Source organism: Leuciscus leuciscus (assembly GCF_965113295.1).
Source record: "Leuciscus leuciscus genome assembly, chromosome: 17".
Lineage (NCBI taxonomy): Eukaryota > Metazoa > Chordata > Actinopteri > Cypriniformes > Leuciscidae > Leuciscus > Leuciscus leuciscus.
In genome coordinates this window covers 17,007,764-17,027,320 of record NC_138741.1, presented here as the reverse complement: position 1 = coordinate 17,027,320, position 19,557 = coordinate 17,007,764, and the positions used below count along the sequence as shown (strand labels likewise).

The following is a 19,557-nucleotide window of genomic DNA, read 5'->3' as shown; positions in this document are numbered from 1 at the left end:
CCTGAATGAAAACTCTGATTGTGATTTGTATTTGTTTTCTCTTTCAGCTTCATGTACGGAGAGCTCACAGATAAGGACACATCTGAAAAAGTTCGGCTGACTTTCGATAACTATGAGATGAACTCATTTGAGATCTTGATGTACAAGAAAAACCGTGAGCATTACGCACATACAGACACACACAACTGAGCTGTGAGAACTAGGAGCAGGGACACAGCAATTCTGGTGCATACATTTGTGATGCTAATCTATTAATGAATATGCATAAAGGTGTAAAACAGAGCCAAGACAGTTTTTACTTCAATAGAAATTTTTTTCTGACATGTTATCTGTCACTCATTTACAACATGTTTAAATGTACGCGGGTGTGTTTTTCCAGGAACGCCGGTATGGTTTTTTGTGAAAATAGCACCTATACGAAACGAACAGGAGAAGGTAGTGCTCTTCCTGTGTACGTTTAGTGACATCACAGCATTCAAACAGCCAATCGAAGATGACTCCTCCAAAGGTACGTGTTGTTCATATGTATTTTGAGTGTGTATCAGTGTATTTGTGAGTGAATGTTAACTGTGTTATTTCTGTGTTCAGGCTGGGGGAAGTTTGCTCGTCTGACCAGGGCTCTGACCAGCAGTCGGGGGGTCCTGCAGCAACTGCAGCCCACCGTACATAAAGGAGAGAATGTACATAAGCACTCGCGCCTTGCAGAGGTACATCTGTGTGTGCACATCAGACCGATACATTTCATTTTACGCCTGTGAGTGATTTTGGTGTGTGTCAGCATGTGTTCGCGTCCATCAGTGTAAAAGATCAAACTAACACTAGGATGTATTTCGTCTCACACTGTCTGCTTTCAGTACACACACTCCTACTGTAGGGAGATTAATCAGATATGTGGGGTGTTTTTGAATAGTTTACAAACCAGGGTCAAGAATTAACAGTATTGGGGCCAAAATGCCACCAAATGTGAAGAAATAATAAAATTCTAGACCTAATTCTATTCTAGGCGGGGCTAATTATACTATTATCACATAAAAGGTAGACAATAAATATACAATTTAATATGAGCAATTTAAAATGACTATATAATCTGCCCCAGCCAATTATATTCAGTAAATGAGTAAAAGAAGAAAAGACTGGTGTATTGCATAGCCACTTGAATGAATGAATGAATGGATATGAAATATTAATTTGAATTTAAATGATTTTATTATCTTAAATATAGAGATTGCAGAGAGACTGAAAATGACCACAGCTGTGTAACATACTGTTACTGGTCAGAAGTATATGTTTGCCTTTGACAACAGTCATTATTCAAAAATATTTCACAGCTCAATACCATGATTGACCAATCAGAATTAAGTATTGAAGAGATCCATGTACTAATAAAGTATTGCAGAAAAATTGAAATGGTTAAATTCATATTACCGGTAAGTAAATGTTAAAAATGTATTACAATTATTTAAATGGAATGATATAATATAATATATTGATTGAAATGCTTCATGTAACCTACATTTTACAGTTAAAAAAATCCACATTTTTATTCAACATTGTTTAATTTGAATGAAAGGAAGGTAACTGTACATATTTTTTTTTTTTTTACATAGTATGTTTCCATTTTTTCTTCAATAATATATAATCTTAACATTTATTCTAGCAAGGTTTATACAAAATGTCCATTCAAAATCAATTTTAGTCAGTGACAAGGCTTCATTGGTATTTGTTAAACAGAAGAGATGAGATGAGATGTTTTACAGGATGTGATTTTTCTTAGAGGCGAGTCTCCTGTACTAGGCATTACAGCCAAGACAGGTCATTCCTCTTCCTCTCCGCTCATATAAACGAGTCCACTGCCTCTCTCTCTCTCTCTCTCTCTCATGCAGGTTCTCCAGCTGGGCTCAGATATCCTCCCCCAGTATAAACAAGAGACACCCAAGACCCCCCCTCACATCATCCTGCACTACTGTGCCTTTAAGACCACCTGGGACTGGGTCATCCTCATTCTCACCTTCTACACCGCCATCATGGTCCCCTACAATGTCTCGTTCAAAACCAAGCAAAACAACGTCACCTGGCTGGTTGTGGACAGCATTGTGGATGTGATCTTTCTGGTGGACATTGTACTAAATTTCCACACCACGTTTGTGGGCCCAGCCGGGGAAGTGATATCAGACCCGAAACTGATTCGCATGAATTACTTGAAAACCTGGTTTGTGATTGACCTGTTGTCCTGCCTGCCTTATGATGTCATCAATGCCTTTGAGAACGTGGATGAGGTCAGTATGACAAATTTATTTGCATATACACACACAAACATGAAAAAGGATTAATCAGTGATCGAATCAGTATGTCTGTGTGATGAGTTATGGCATTGTTTTTGCTCTGGTTTTCCAGTATGCTGAAGTACTTGTTTCTCACAATGTTTAAAGCAAGAAGATATACACTGTTAGACTTTTCAAGGGTTTTTTACAGTAACTTACTGGCAACACTGTTGCCAGTAAGTTACTGTAATTAAGAGTTACAGTACCAAACCGTATTTCAGTTTTGTGTAATACAGTGCATTACTGTAAAAACGAAGCTAATCAGTACAGTGCATTACTGTAAAAACTAAGCTAATCAGTACACTACTGTAATTATTTTTATTTGTACTAAATATAAATTAGATTTGATAATTTTGATATATGATTAATTTTATTTTTATCCTACATAAGTACTACTTTCATACAAACCAATTAGACAAAGTTATCACAAAATACCATTTTTTTATTTAAAACATTTCATATATATCACAAAATAAACATGCCAATGCTGGAAATGATGTGTGAAATTTTTACACATTAATGGGTAAGTTTAGAGACAACATTTTTTGTGTTAATTTTAACTCATTCATTGTGTTAATGATTTTAACAAAGTAAATATGTCAGAGAGGTTAGCACAAAGATGTGTAAACGTGTTAAATTAACACATTATGTGCTGTCCTTCACTGCAAACATTTTTGAAAACATACATAAAATCATAAACAAAACATTAGCATTTGACTAAATGAATGTAGAGTCATTGGTTGTTTAGCTTATACAAGTATTATAATGAAATATCAACCATTACATTCATAAAACTGCAGAATATAAATACATTTTTAAGCATTCAAAAAGGAAATGTCCAAAACAGGACAAAACACAGTTCTTTTCACAATACAAGACACATAACCCCACCTTAAAAATAATTTCACTTATTTCCAAAAATGTGTTGGATTCATGTACACTGGTGGCCAAAAGAAGTATTTAAGTGGCGTAATGTTTTTGAAAGAAGTCTCTTTGATGCTCAAGAAACATTTATTATTATTATCAATGTCTGACTGTCTACTCCATCTTTTCTACAGCATAGGAGTAAAAGTCATCATCAAAATAATCTTTAAAAAGCCAACACAATGTTTTTGTCCACCTTTGTGAATAAATGAACTTCTCCAAAGATTGGTTCCTGTTCAGAACTTGATTGACAACATCAGAGTGTTCCCTGGTCTGCATGCGTGCCCACAAACACATATGTACTCAGTCCTTCAGAGGAGATCCCGGTTCCAAAACTATATGAGAGAGAGAGAGAGAGAGAGAGAGAGAGAGAGAGAGAGAGAGAGAGAGAGAGAGAATATTAGTGTCACATTATTTTTAACCTCCTTTTTTGTTAATTTTTATTATTATTTTCACAAAAACTTAAGAATATATATTTGTAAACAGCTTTTGTCAATAAATAGCATACAAAAGAACTAAATTAAATTATGCCAGATTAAATTTTAATACTTACAAATCCTAAATTCTGTCCAAAAATGCTGAGATGAATAGAAAGAAGTTGAATGACTGAAATAGATGATTTTAGCCCATTTCAGCTTGTCTGCAGTGAAGGAGTACCTGTTTGAGACAAATACACAGTAAGATACATGCAAGAAATCACTGTGTGATGATCGTTCTCCTTCCTACAGTAGTTAACCCACCTGTGCGCTGATATTAGGACCTTCCTAGTCAGGTGGAACTGCAATGGTAGAGTCGCTGGCTAATAAAATATAAAAATAATGCAAAAATATAAACTTAAGTTGTTTAGAATGCTAGATTTGGTCTTAGTGAGAGTTTTACTGCAGTGCTTACCTGGATACATTTAATCTGGTGAGACTGAACAAAGACAATGGTCCATCTTCTGATTGGTTCATTTGCTGTGTAATAAAGTTAGACATAATGCAAAGGTCACTTATTTGATATAAAGTTAGCCAATTTTATAGAGATTTTATAAGATATTGTTAGCTACCTAGTCTGCACCAGTGGCTCAAAAGCAATTTTCACATAGTGTATGCTAATCATTTCAGCAAACTTCTCAAAATATATCACAAATGGGCTGGCCTACCTCTGGAATCTTGCTAAGTCACTGGCGCGAATTGGCGCTTTGTTGCAGTTGCCTTTAAACACAAAAATGGAAGTAAATATTAAATTCCCAAAAAAAAAAAAAAACTATAATATGGTATAGTTTGCAAACTAATGCTAAAACTATAAAGGTTCTCATCAGTAGGCCAACATTATAAACATAATTTCACATTAGTTTATTCACATTTATTGTTAATGTAAACGCGTTGCTCGTTGGCATATTTTAACTCGACAATTCAATAATCTAACAAAGTGTGTAAAATGAAACGTTAGCTCAGTTTACCATGGTAAAGTTCGTTACCGCCATGTTGACGACGAGTAACGTTAGGCTAACGTTAACGTTATAAAATACGATAAACTGGGCACAATCCTGTCAACATACACAGAATGTTTTTTTTTTTTTTTTTTTTTTTTACCTTGCTTGCTGATCTCTCTCTCTCTCGGTGAAGTGAATTCCGTCTCTTCCCCGGGCCAGACACGAACGTCGCGATCCAACAAAAGACAGACCCCATTACCTACACTGGATGTCTGTCACAGTCTGACGCGACACGACAAATCCCAGACAGTGTAGTGATGCGCCGCGGCCGTTATATTTCAGACGTAGTCCGATACGAGTCCAAGCGCTCGCACTAGTTCTTACAAGGGATAAACAGGTTTGCATTTAAAGGTCCGGTCGCTTCAATGTGTCCAATATAGACAGCCTCTGGCTATTATAGCGTTGTAGACACGTGGTGTAAGGCAAAAATTAGGAAATAAAAAGCACGGTGGAATGGTGCCAGCCAGAGAGGCAGTTACGTCAAATACAGTAGTATACAGCAAATTTAAAAAATACAGTAAGTCTCTGTATGTGGTGTTAGACGTCACAGAAAATTCCCATGATGCAATTGGAATCACAGTTATTTACTGTAAAGAGAAATAGCAGTATAATACTGGGGGATTTAAAGTAAATAACTGTAGAAATTACAGAAAAGTCTAACAGTGTATATAGGAAGTGTTTAAATAAAGCAGCACACTGCAATAATTTCAGAGGCAGGAACATGTAGTTTATGTAAGATATGTCAGGTCAAGGAGTTTGCAAGTAAACTTAAAGAATATTTTTCGGATATTACAAAAATAGTAAAGGTGAAATTCATCATTTTTGCTCTGTTAGCGCCACAGTGCATTTAAAAAATAACTGTCTGCAAACTGGTTTCTCCCTCTTGCTGCCATTGGACAGACAAACAACTAACAATTATAGAGTGCTTCAAGGGTGACATTTTTTTTGTAGGCCAACCTGGAAGTTAGCATCACCCTGATTCCCTGTACAAAAAGGAAAAAATTCCATTGGTTTTTGGATGTTGCAAATGTTGCAAATTTTTGTGAATTTTGAAGCCTAAATACAATAGGCAGAGGTAAAAAGCAAAAGCTAAAGGATTATAATACAGTCGCATGAGTCAATAAGTGTCTAAAATGTTGCTGTGGGCTGGTCTGGACGCTCAAACAAACACAGCAATTCATTGATAGCGCCAGTGTGGATGTTTTTTGGGGGTAAATCTGTCTATAAATAGCTTGTTTATAGTTGTCCCGATACTAAGTTGGGATGATATTATAAAATTAAGGGAAAAAAATATGAACATCACCTTTAAACTCATTATGCTAATTGCTTGTTTTGAGATGTCTTCAGACTCTGTGTAGCATCTGCTCTGTTTTTGATGTAGTCTACTTGCAGTTAAACAGTAAAACTGATCTCAGATCAGTGTCTTGGTCCACACACACTGCCCAAGCCAACAGCCCAACAATTGAACTTTGACACAATATTGATGTTCACTACAGATCCAAATAGGAAGTACATACAAGTAATTGCTTGTACCACATTTAATGTGTGTTACTCAATTTTATAAACAACCCTTTTATTTCTTTAATAATAAGTCTTTAATTACATTTAAGATTTTGCTTAATATCTGTGGCCTTTATGCACAGAATTTCTGTGCTGATTTGATTAGCTGAATGGCTTTAATTAAATGTGATAAAATGGGGCTGGGAGTACTACACACTGTATGGGTACCTGAATGCATTATCAGATATATCTGAATATTTAACAATAAACAAACACGCAATGGACAGGGGAAGTGGAGAACATTGTCCCATGTGGGCCTGGTAATAGACATGAATAATGCCCCTTAGAAAGGAAAAACTGAAGAAAAGCATTGGGCAATCTTGCTGGCTCTCATTACAGAGAAAACCTATAGCATTGATGTTACAATTCAATAATCTAGGGGAGATCTTAATAAGTTGCTACCTAGGGTCCACTTGTGTCCTTCGTTTTGATTTGAAATGCACCAAGGGAAAGGACGGCAACAAATTAACAAAACTATATCCAAAAGTGTTTGTATGTAGGCACTCTTCTGAGATGAGACTCGCAACATGCTTTTTCCCATATTTACCTCAAAACACCTGTTCAGAATAGCTATTAAACCTGTGTATATCTTGACAACTGGCAGTATAACAGCCCTGCAACATTAAACTAATCATTTGTCTGAGTACTTTGTATGAGGGATAATATTTGAGCTTGTGATGGAGCAAATCTTTGGTGCTAATTAATATTGATCGGGATGCGTGAGAGCGGAGCACACAAACCTTTTCATTGATCATGGGCTAAGAGTTCTTTTCCATGCTATCATATTTACACTTTGAATTTTTATTTAAAGCATATGAGTGCTTTTGAGTAGAAGGTAGATCTTTATTGGTGCGCCTCTCTCACTTTAATTCTCTTTATGTCTCTCTCTCTCTTTCGCTCGCTAAATACGGGTGATGGTATGGTAAAGTTGGGGACTGGTGCGTGATTCGCTGTGGTGGTGAGGTTGGAGTCTGAGTACTAGGATGAAGCTTTTGCTCTCGATCAATCTCTGACCATATAACGATTTAAAGTGAGCTGTCTGTCTGCATTTAATTAAACTCACAATCAATTTCCGCAACTGCACAGAGGATGAGCGCAATCTTTCTGCCTAATGTTAACTGCCGTCACACCCCACACCTGCATTCCACAGCATTCAACAATTGTTTGTTCTTAAAGGGAGTTCACCTAAAAATGAAAATTGTGAAAGTCAAAATATCATAACTGGACCTTCCGTTGAAAACAACAGACTTCTCTCTGGCAATGTATACCAGACCTCTTAAACGCAACTCACACTTACACACACAATCTAACTCAAGTTACAAATGAATATGATACCAGCACATTCACCCACTCAGACGCTCTTCCCTCCCACTTTCACTGTTGCACGCACGCACACACACGCAGGATCCGAGCTTTCATCTTGCCCCTGGGCATATGGCTTTTCAGAGGGGCTGTCAGCACCAGTTTACCATGATCAGCTACATCAAGCTCATCAGATCTGTCTGCGCATGCTGCCGGGCTTTGAGCTCAGCAGAATCAGCCCAAAGAACAGAGCACTACCATAAATAACGGCATCCTTAGAGAGTTATGCAACACAAGGCGAATTAGATCCCAAGGTGACGAATTTCTGATGGAGAATAATGCACGCTTTCTGGTGTTTGCTTTCTGGCTGATTTGTATTGAAACAGCGGAGGAAACGACTGGTAAACTAAAGTTCACACTGAGGTGAACCTTAACAGGCACTAATAGTATATGTTTTTAGTGCTGCTACAGGTAATGATAGAATTTAATATTTAGTTTTGTCTCACAAGCCTGGCTGTCATCCTCTTAAAATGCCTCAATGAGCAGCATTGTCTTCCAAGCTTTATCACTATTCTTCATTGAGGTATTATGAACAATATCAACGAGCTTTCCACCATAATTCTTTAATTACCTTGCCCCCAAACTTGGAAAGTCAACTTCTGAAGAAAATCCACAGCTTCTTATTGGTAATTATGACATTGTAGCGTTCATCTCATAAATACATCATTATTCCGACATAACCTAAAGGCAGCATTAGTGCATAATCATATGCTGAAATTACTTGGATGGGAAGTGTGCATCCATGTTTTTTTCAAACTACTGTAACACACACTATGGCATACATACACAAAACTGTGCACAATCTCATCAGCAAATGACATACTTTTAGAGAATAAAAGAATGCAAATTGGAATGCAACCAATATTTCTTTTTCCCTTTTTCACAAACACAAGGACCAAGCATACTTGCACACACATCTCTCTGTTCCATCATCTGGTACAGGTGCATATTGTTATGGCCTACAGGGAGAGCTGTGTGGTTTTTAATAATCTAAATCCTCCTCAGGTGTTTCATTTCAAAACTTTTGTTTGCATAATTATCTTATGTTGCATAACCCTCATATGATTTCACAGATACATCTGTCATCGTTTCACTTTGTCTTTATGCCTAAGCAGCGGAAGCTTGATTATTAATGTCTGCGATGCCTGTGATCTCACTAACAGTCCAGGCTCAGCTTTTTCACTCTGGATTCAAAGCGCCATGCTTTTGTTTGCACTGACTGTTATTGTATTCTTCTGTTGACCATTGTCACTTTCTTTTGTTTTTGTTTTTTCCTCCCTCCTCATCCCTCTTTCTTTTTGCATGTCCCTTGCACTGCCTGTGTTTGTTGTGGGCGAATGAAGAACTGGAATCATCGAGCTGTCACTCAAGTAGGCCTTTCATCTCAAAACTCAGCATTTGATTGATATGCTGTGCCTAAGGGCATCAATCAGACATTGATGTAAACCAAAAAACAGTTTTAGAAGTTACCCTATTATTATTTCATGTTTCTATACAAATCAGTCTAGAGAATTTTATTTTTCATATGAATTTTTGTCATTTAAACATTTGCTTGATGTGTATTAAACTGTATTGTCTGTGTGCATGTGTCTGATAGTAACTCCGTGGATTTGTTGATCGGTATGTAATGGAGTAATTCACCCAGAAATAGAAATACTGATATTATTTATTGATCAAAAACCCATTTGCTGGTATGATTTGCACTGGAACACAAATGGAGAATTTTCATACATTTTATAAACATATTTGCATTGCTCTTTTTCAGATAATACTTTATAGTGACCTCATTGGTTAAGCTCCAAAAAGCCAAAAATGCACAATAAAAGTAGTCCATGCTTCTTGTGCACTATATTTCAGGTCATCGGAAGTCATTCAAAAAAAATTGTGCGAAGAACACACCAAATTACAAGTAGTTAATAAAACTGGATCATTGAACTCATGATTTAATCAGTCTGAAAACAATTTGAGACCCAAATAACCATTTCACTGAAAGGAATTGGCTTAAAAGAATAGTTTATTCACTGATCTGTTTCTTGAGTTCAACTAACTGATTCAGTGATCAGTATTCAGCGGTTCTCAAGTTAAAGATTCACTGAGGGAAAGATTATCAATGAATAAAATGTTACATTTCTGTCTGTAATTAATGCAAAGCTATTATTGGACTACATTTTCTGACTATGAACTGTTGCTGTAAGCATAAAAACTGCATTAAAAGTTATATAAGAAAATTACAGCATGTTTGGAAAGACATGAGTGTAAGGAAAAATGTCAGAATTAACATTTTTGGGTGAACTAACACTTTAATAAAGAATTCATGGCCATTGACCTGAATTACAGTAGTATCACAAAGCAGCAGTCCAAATTATCCAAAATATCCTTTTTCATTTTTGAGTACAGCAAACTGGCTAAAAAGATAGTGCCTCATTTCTTTTTCAGTGTCTGTTCGTAGAGAACTGACAAAATCATTTTAAGTGAAAAGAAAAGAATCTGAAAAAGTCTTTGATTAAAAAATACACACAAAGGCCAGAATTACAGGGTGATTTTGGCTTGAATATTTAAGGCAGACATTATACATATTTAATAGTTGTGGCCATTCCCCCACAACAAGTCCCTACTTTTCAGCTATAGTGTGTAATGATGCCCTTGTGTGTATAGTATTTTGTTTGATTGGTGTGCAGTGCTCTCAAATAAGCAGATTTATTCATGAACACACATTAATACTTCACACAGTTAAGGATTATAAAATATAAAGGAATAGTTCAGCCAAATTTCCTGCTCTGTTCCTCAGAATAATGATTGCAGTAACTCTGGTGTCAAGAAATAAGAAGACCAAAATAGGAATAAGAGGGAAAAAGCATACTCTGACAACACACAAGTACACTTTTTTGTTTTGTTTTTTTGAAAAAAATAGTACACTTTGGTTATTTATGGATATATTCCAGCGTGTTTGTACAGATCTGAGGAGCTCTTTGTTCTGGCTGCTCAGGTTCTGTTTCAGCTCTCTGTGTTGTTGATTTCAGAAGGCTGGCTTGGCAGACGCCTGTACATATTTATAAATGCAGAGAATTTGTGCTATGAGAGAGACAATGAACTTTATTTTGACTGAAGAAAAGAAAAGGAGTCTGTAGAATTGCTTTGGCCTTTTATGTTTATAATTTGATAGGTGGATGGATAACACATTTAAACGATTATACTGTACATTTAATTTTCTCTATGTCTCTTTCTCTCCCTCAGGGTATCAGTAGTTTGTTTAGTTCACTGAAGGTGGTTCGGCTGTTGCGTCTGGGCCGGGTGGCTCGTAAACTAGATCACTACATTGAGTATGGAGCTGCTGTTTTGGTTTTGCTGGTTTGCGTGTTTGGATTGGCGGCCCATTGGCTGGCCTGCATCTGGTACAGCATTGGAGACTATGAAGTCATTGACGAGGATCGTAACACAATACGTACGGACAGTTGGCTTTATATGCTGGGTGACACCATTGGGTCACCCTACCGCTTCAACGCCAGTGCAGGAAGATGGGAAGGCGGACCTACAAAAGATTCTGTCTACATCACGTCTCTGTACTTCACCATGACCAGCCTGACCAGTATTGGCTTTGGAAACATTGCTCCAACCACAGATGGGGAGAAGATCTTCGCCGTGGCCATGATGATGATCGGATGTGAGTTGAAAAGCTTTATATACTCCCCATAAACACCTGAGTGAAAAATACAGTGTTCACAAGTCTATTCATCATATAATATGAGAACAAGGGATTGTGCTTGTCAGTACTAGGGATTTAGTTCTATGCACACACTTAGAGTGCGTTTTCAAAGCCGTCTCAGTGTGGACGGAAGGCCAAAGCGGAGAGAAAAATATACGTTTTCAGAAGAAAACGTATTAGTGTGGACATGGCCTTAAATCTACCGTTCTATGTTGAGACCATTTAGGAATATTTGGCTATCCGTATTTCTTGAAGAGATACTAGGAAATGTGAGTGACTCATTGTGTCACTGTGAAAACGTGTGTGAAAAGTACATACAAATACGCATTAGAACAACAATAATCCCGTATGATTGTCTCTCCTGAGGGAGTTTTACCATATAAATGACAGCGTACTGGCCATGTTAGCTGGTCATGTTTAATAGCACATATAATGAAACTGAATGATTTCCCTCTGAGTGGTGAATCACAGCTCAATGGCAGGATGATCTAAGAGAGCCCCGCCGTGGATGACCCTGTAGGCGTCGTCTCTAGATTCAACACTCCATTATTTCGCTCATCTGTCTAACAAATCTTTGTTTGCTAACAGAACCAAATGAAAGGTAGCTGTCTCAGTCAGCAGAAACAGTCACAAATAAATCAAAACAGATTTGAATTGGTAATGTGAAACAAATCAGTTCACATTGGAACATATCAGGGCAACATGATGCAAAGATTTTTGACCCAAGTAACTAGCTAAAAAAACATACAGTAGTGAAAATATAAAACCAGAAATAGCTAAATCAATATGATGCATTGTTTAATTGTCCTACAAAGCTACTGTAACTTGGAATCTTGCAACAAAACGAAGCTTTTAAAAAAAAGATACACAGACCATCAACACTTAACACATAAACCTTAATAACGGTCAATTACGGTGGCAACAAACAGCATTTAGTACAAATAAAAGCACTGAACATCACAGCACAACAGTGATGACAACAACAACGCCAGTGAAATAAAACCAGCTCAACAGTAAAACAATAACCAGTAAATAAATACTGTAAATAGCCCCATAGTAAATAGCCCCAAAGGCTCTTCAATATAAAAGTGTTTGTCCAGCTGACTCTCCATTAGGTTTGCTGGGTCAGCATCTAACATAACTAGGTTCGGGAACTAAATAGAAAGAGATGGGATCTAGAATTTGTGTACAAATTTAAATAATCAAAAGATATTTAAACCAATAAACAAAACATTATAATGTAGGACGAGGCTGTTTTTATTACATGAAAGGAAAAATATCATTTGGATATTTAATTGTCCATGCTCATTTCTCCTTTAGATTACTTTTGCCATCATCTAATTTTCTTATATAGTTAATCTTTAAAAACAATAATAATCAAATAACACAGTTAAATGTAATCTTTTTCAAACCTCAAAATGAATCCCATTTTCATAATGTTTTCATACTGTTACTGTACCATTTTTCACTACTTTTGATACCAGGTACTTTTAATATAATATGTTGAGATTCACTTTATAGTTTTAGCATTTAAAAATAACTGATTTAAGTCTTTTTTTATTTATTTAGACAAAATAGTATGGCATTTTATTCATTCATATTGGCCTGAATTTCTGTATCAGTGTATCCATAGAACATTTCATTCTATTCTATTCTATTCTATTCTATTCTATTCTATTCTATTCTATTCTATTCTATTCTATTCTATTTATTTATTTATTTATTTAATCTATTTATTTCTATTCTGGGAAAATGATTGCAAAATGTTAATGATTAATCACTGGACATCTTTGTACAATAATGTGATATGAACACATATCATGTAATTACACATAAAGGAAATAAAAAATTACATATTCAATATGAAGGAATGAAGGCTGCAGGCATTTCTTCTGAGCTTAAGTATCAGTTCACGTTGCATTACATAATAGCCTATATGTCATGTTTTATGCTCATTTAACAACAGTTAATGAAAATGTTCAACGGGCATCACATAGCAGTCTGTTCTCAAACGCTTCAAGGTGATGTAAGCTTTTGTTCCACGAGCGCATTTGAGATTTCTGAAGCCTGCTGATGTTTCATCATGTTTATAGTGACGGCGCCGAGAGTAAACACTTGATTGGAGCATCGTTTTGCATCATTCTCAAGGGCTTTATTCCACAGTCTAGAGAAGTTGTGAGAGAAATGAGTCTCTTCTTTTGAAACAAAAACAGAAGTGCAGATGCTGATTTCATGGGTTGCTCGGGGAACAGGGCTGGCAGCAGGTGCTGGAATGCCTGTTTTGTTGCCATGGCAACCCCTGGCTTGGGGCACTAGTTTAATGACCGATTGAAAATGTAAATCTGACTGAAACAGACTAACAGGTAGAGACATACATGCCTGGCTTGTTTTCTTCACATATAGTGTTTTGAAGATCGCCTGTGCATGTGCTGATGTACACGTGAGATGGTGAAAACCACGAAGCAGCTTTCATCTTTCTCCTGCAGGAGTTTTTGTCAGCTAATGACTTCATACATATTAGATATGCGTTCATAAGGCACGCATTGGCAAATTCATCTCAACACTGTTAAGTATTTGTGTTTTGCCATGTTTGATCGATTGCTTAACTTTCTCTCTTTATTTTCAGATTAATTTGCGCAAGAGCACCAGGCATTAATGTTCCTCACGTGTTTTAGACTGCATGTGCACATGTTGTGATGTCACAAAAGTGTGAAGGCTTATGAATATTGATTAGGTTATGCACAAATCCTTGAACATGATGTTTTAATGTTTTGATAAATAGTCTGTGATGTACAGTATCAGGTCTTTCTCAGACGGTTTGATAATTTCCAAGTCAAAAGTGAAATGTAAATCAAAACATTATGATTAAAAGTTATAAAAATCCAATAAGATACAATTTCACTTGCACATTAAGATCCTATGTTCTCACTGCACAGTGATCTGATGGAGCTATCATTAATGTTGACCGATTATTCAAGTGCTCAAATTAGATATTTTATTTGGAAAATTCAATCCTACATCTGACACTGTCTTTGGGTTTTGTAGCTCAGTGCAAAGGTTTCCGATTTCTGATTCACCCGAATTCACCAACTAAAACAATATATGAAGATGAAAACTAGCACTGAAAAATGTTAACTAAAAATAAAATAAAATAAAACTAAACTTAAACTATAAATAGTCGTGGCCGGGGCCTAGGCATATGTGATGTCACAAAAGCTAGAATCTGCTAACGGCTTGTTCTGAGACACTTCTTATGATTTATGTGGATTAATAAAAAGAGGAGTGGGTGGATTTTTACCTTTATAGGGTGGTTGTGTACACACACTGAAAGTGAATTTTGCATAATAGGTTCCATTTAAAACTAAAACAAAATGAAGAAGAGAGAAAACTTCAAACTTCAGCCAGAAGAGTGACTTTGAGAGACGATGAGCTGATAAAATTGGCCAGAATATTTGATGAACCTGATCCTCTGACACCATCACCATCAGAGTGAACAGAACGTGTCAGCCAGAAATGGGAAGCTAAAATGAACCTGGACGGCTTATCTGTTCTTTATTGCCTAAGTGAATGTGAGCCTGTTTTCCAGTAGATTTGGTGCTTAATCAATTTAACTTGGCCGAATTCCCCAGCATCCTAACCTTTCAACTAACAATGATACGGATTTACAGTGTTTGCAAATGTGAAACGGAAAGAGCTCAGTCTCACCCTGCCGTCATATGGCCCTTTGTAGGCAATGATGCAAGTTCAATTGGAAGCAGAGATGTCGAGATATTAAATATTCTGTCACATGTTCCTGTAATAGAGTCACAGCCACAGGGAATCTTTTGACAAGGACCCGTTTCATCTGATCAGATACACTTTCTTCCCCTCTTCTACTCTTTCTTTCTTTCTTTCTCTCTGTCTGTTACCACTCGCTCATTCGCAGACATAATCAAAGAAAAAACACAATAGATAAAGAGGACAAACATAAGGGCTTTTCACACTGAGCTTTCAAATACCGCTTTTAACCCTGGGTAAAGGATGCAATGTTAGAATGTTACAACTAAATGCTTAGCAACCAACAACCAATAGCGTGCCTCATATTCACTTGCTTTGGACAGTCACAGAAACAGCGCATTGTATAAACAGTAGTTTCAGCTTTCGAGGGGAAAAATGTCAAATAGTGACTGAAAACGTTTCATTCCGACCTTTATAGTCCGAAAAGGCATTCTCGGCAATATATAATATGAAAATGCTAGAGCCTTATGTAAACATATCACATGCAGCGTTTGTCCAATCAGTGACAATGACACAGCAAATATGCAATTAAGGACGTTAACCCAGGGTTTATGAATGTTCAGTATGAAACGATGTCATGACAAATCTCTATCAACTATCAGTTAATGATTATACTAAATACATACGAACAATATTCATTTAAAATACTATATAGTGCATAATAAAACAAATCGAATGTTTCTTTCACTTGATAAACTGTTAATTAATTAATTAATTAATAATAGCTTATTAAAGGTACAATATGTAAGAATTTTATAATAAAATATCCCAAAATCACTTGCACAGTGTGATATTTTTCCTGCAGTTGTGTACTTACAATATCCCAAAAGTTCCCAAAGATTTTTAATTTCAGAGAAATTCCAATTTTAAATAATTGGCCGTCCCGGAATCCCTGTTCACTTGTCGCCTGTCACTGACGTAATATCCGCGTTATCCCTGGTTTCCGCTCGTACTGCCATAGTAACCATGGCGACAGACGTGGACAACAGCGTTATGTTTAGCGGCACGCTCACGCTGTTGTTGTTGTTTCGTTCAAACATTATGGATCATGGCAAGCAGACTTTGGGAAAAAAGGAGAACTAAAGCAAGGATCAATATCAGCGTGCCGTTTTCGAGATGCCGAGAGCTCCACGTCTGCAACTAACTTCGACTTGACAGAGCTCTTACATGTACATTATTAGACAGGTGAGCAAATGTACATAAAACGAATCAATGTTATACAGCTCACGATGATGAAATGTTAGAATATGATCAGTATGTTATTCTAATGTTGATCTAGCTTACTGCTAGTTTCATACAGCCAAACTAACACATAGAATAACATTATAACTTTCAACACACTCAAATGCAGTTTAGTGTGATAGTGTAGAAACAGTGCTGCGTTACCTCACAAGTTTAATTTGTCTAATAAACTAACCTGTGTGAGTATTAATTCAGCACTTGCGGGTAGTTTGGTGAAATGAAATGTCCTTATTCCTTTATATCCGTGAGGCTTGGGGGACGCGCGTGTGGCGCTGATACCTGTCTCTTATTAGCAATCGCGCCCTGCTTCAAACCACAGTCATGATAAAAATATCAATGTATTCACTCATCCATAAACATTATTAGATCCTTCAGCTTGATGACAAGTTCCATAATTCCGCAGGAAATTTTGCGTCATCAACCTACGCCTTTGTTATTGTAAGAGGTTAGCGACCCCTAGCGCCGAAAAAAATTACATATTGTATCTTTAAGTGAATAAATGAACATCATTTCATTCTTTTTATAACTGAAATATTTGGACATTTAACTCTTAATTTAACACGTAATTACATTAAAGATGATTGTGAATATATGTAGGGCAAGTGTAAATGCGTGCTATGCTAGTAAATAAGCTAACTAATACAGACATTAATGGTAATTATAACGTAGTTCAAACAGCATTTATCATAACATGATTTTGTAGGAATTGTAATCAGGCACTAAAGAAAGTACCTATTAAAAGTAATTTGAGCCAATGGGATCGCTTGGGGTCCTACTAGAGATTTTATTTTGAGGAGGACCTTATTTGTCACCACATCGGCTGCCCCCAGGTAAATTATAAGCAATGTGAAATGTGAAGCAACATAACCCAGGATTCCGTTTACCGGGGGTTTACAATGACCCAGGATTAACTATTTTAAGTGTGAAAAGCCATATAGATCCTCAATACTTAACACACAATAATGTTGGCAACAAAGACAGTATACATACAGTATATATATATATATATATATATATATGAACAAAATGAAAAACGCAACACTTTTGTTTTTGCTCAAAGATCTAACTTTCAAAGAGCACTTCTCCTTTGCCAAGATAATCCATCCACCTCACAGGTGTGGCATATCAAGATGCTGATTAGACAGCATGATTATTGCACAGGTGTGCCTTAGGCTGGCCACAATAAAGGGCCACTCTAAAATGTGCAGTTTTACTGTATGGGGGGGGGGGGGGGGGGGGGGGGGGTCCGGGTGGGGGTCATCTGCATGCTCGTCGTCCTCATCGGGGTCTCGACCTGACTGCAGTTCGTCGTCGTAATCGACTTGAGTGGGCAAATGCTCACATTTGATGGCGTTTGGCACTTTGGATAGGTGTTCTCTTCACGGATGAATCCTGGTTTTCACTGTACAGGGCAGATGGCAGATAGCGTGTATGGCGTTGTGTGGGTGAGCGGTTTGCTGATGTCAACGTTGTGGATCGAGTTGCCCATGGTGGCGGTGGGGTTATGGTATGGGCAGGCGTATTTTATGGACAACGAACACAGGTGCATTTTATTGATGGCATTTTGAATGCCTTATTCTGCATTAAACACATAAATGTGTTTATCACGTCAGATCACAGAGATACCATGACGAGATCCTTAGGCCCATTGTTGTGCCATTCATCCATGACCCCCCCAGACCCCCAGACCCCCCCAAGACAGTAAAACTGCACATTTTAGAGTGGCCTTTTATTGTGGCCAGCCTAAGGCACACCTGTGCAATAATCATACTGTCTAATCAGCATCTTGATATGCCACACCTGTGAGGTGGATGGATTATCTCGGCAAAGGAGAAGTGCTCACTAACACAGATTTAGACAGATTTGTGAACAATATTTGAGAGAAATAGCCCTTTTGTGTACATAGGAAAGTCTTAGATCTTTGAGTTCAGCTCATGAAAAATGGGGGCAAAAACAAAAGTGTTGCATTTATAATTTTATTCATATATTATACAACATTTGATAGAAAACACTTTTATTTAAAAATAAAAGACAATAATTACCACTATAACCAGTAGATGGTGGGTCAATAGATACCAGTGTGCTCAACTGGTACACACCAGTTAATAAACAGCACAATAAACCAGCACAAATAAACAATCTGTTACAAAAACACAGGGCTGTGGCTCTAATTAATGAGTTCAGTACCCAGTGAGGATAATTGGTACTTCTGAACAAACAGATTAAATGATGCTATCAGTCATGGCAAGGATGCATTAGTTATTGCTGATTAGAAGGCAAGAGAGATCTGAATTTCGGTATTAGGCCTGAATTCTTGGGTTTCATTTCTGAGATGATTTCTATTGAATTAGTGATGAATAGGTACTATACCAGTAAAATTGGTTCTCTGTACCAGTTTCTGTACCATAATAGTTTAATAATAGAAATTTTAAATTAATGACATCAGTTAATAATTAATAAATAATACATTAAAACATTATCATGTAGCTTTAAAACAGTTAAGTGAATATTGCATTAAAAAGATATAATAAAAAGTTACTCCAATATGAAACCAATATGAAAGTAGCTGCCTATCTGAGGGTACCGGATTGACCCGGTACTCAGTACTACTGGGACTGCAGAAAGGCTTGTATCGTTACATTTTAAAAATGTAAGTATCGACTTGCCACCAACATGTCGGTACTTTTGACAGCATTTAATTTTCTACAGAACCCTCAGAACTAAAACTAAAACTTACCCAAAGCTTTAACACTACTCTATTGCTGTTATCCAAGCACTGGTATTTTCTTCAGAAATTGCACATCTAGTTAATTTGAGAGATCATAAATTTGAGATTTTGATATGATTTACTTGAATATAAATGATATTTTTTGTTACTGTCAGTATTTATTATTCACTATTTGAACTGATTTAAAACAAGGCTATACTGCATATTGTGTAGTCAAAATAAATGGGTGATAAAAAGAAAGAGAGGGGGAGAGATGGAGTGAAGAGCACAAGTATAATGCTGGCAGTACAATTAATCACCTGCTCTAATCAAATTACACTAACACAGGCTTATCTCCTCCACCCCATGTTTTTCTTTGCTCTACCATTACCCCTCTGTCTCACACCATCTCTGGCAGCGGCTCAGCTCAAGCAGATGGCGAGATGTTTTGTCTTTTACCGAAACAATGTTATGAATGTGTCAT

At 36.7% G+C, this 19,557-nt stretch overlaps 1 protein-coding gene across 2 annotated transcripts in view; it reads left to right on the top strand.

The window, feature by feature from the left end:
- Nucleotides 1–19,557, top strand: part of kcnh1a (potassium voltage-gated channel, subfamily H (eag-related), member 1a) — a 49,268-nt gene that overhangs the window by 6,139 nt on the left and 23,572 nt on the right. For both annotated transcript variants that reach the window (XM_082144268.1, XM_082144267.1), the window contains 5 exons: nt 48–154; nt 380–508; nt 589–707; nt 1,884–2,276; nt 10,879–11,305. In XM_082144268.1, coding sequence (XP_082000394.1) covers nt 48–154; nt 380–508; nt 589–707; nt 1,884–2,276; nt 10,879–11,305 — 1,175 coding nt within the window. The remainder of the gene's footprint in view (nt 1–47; nt 155–379; nt 509–588; nt 708–1,883; nt 2,277–10,878; nt 11,306–19,557) is intronic.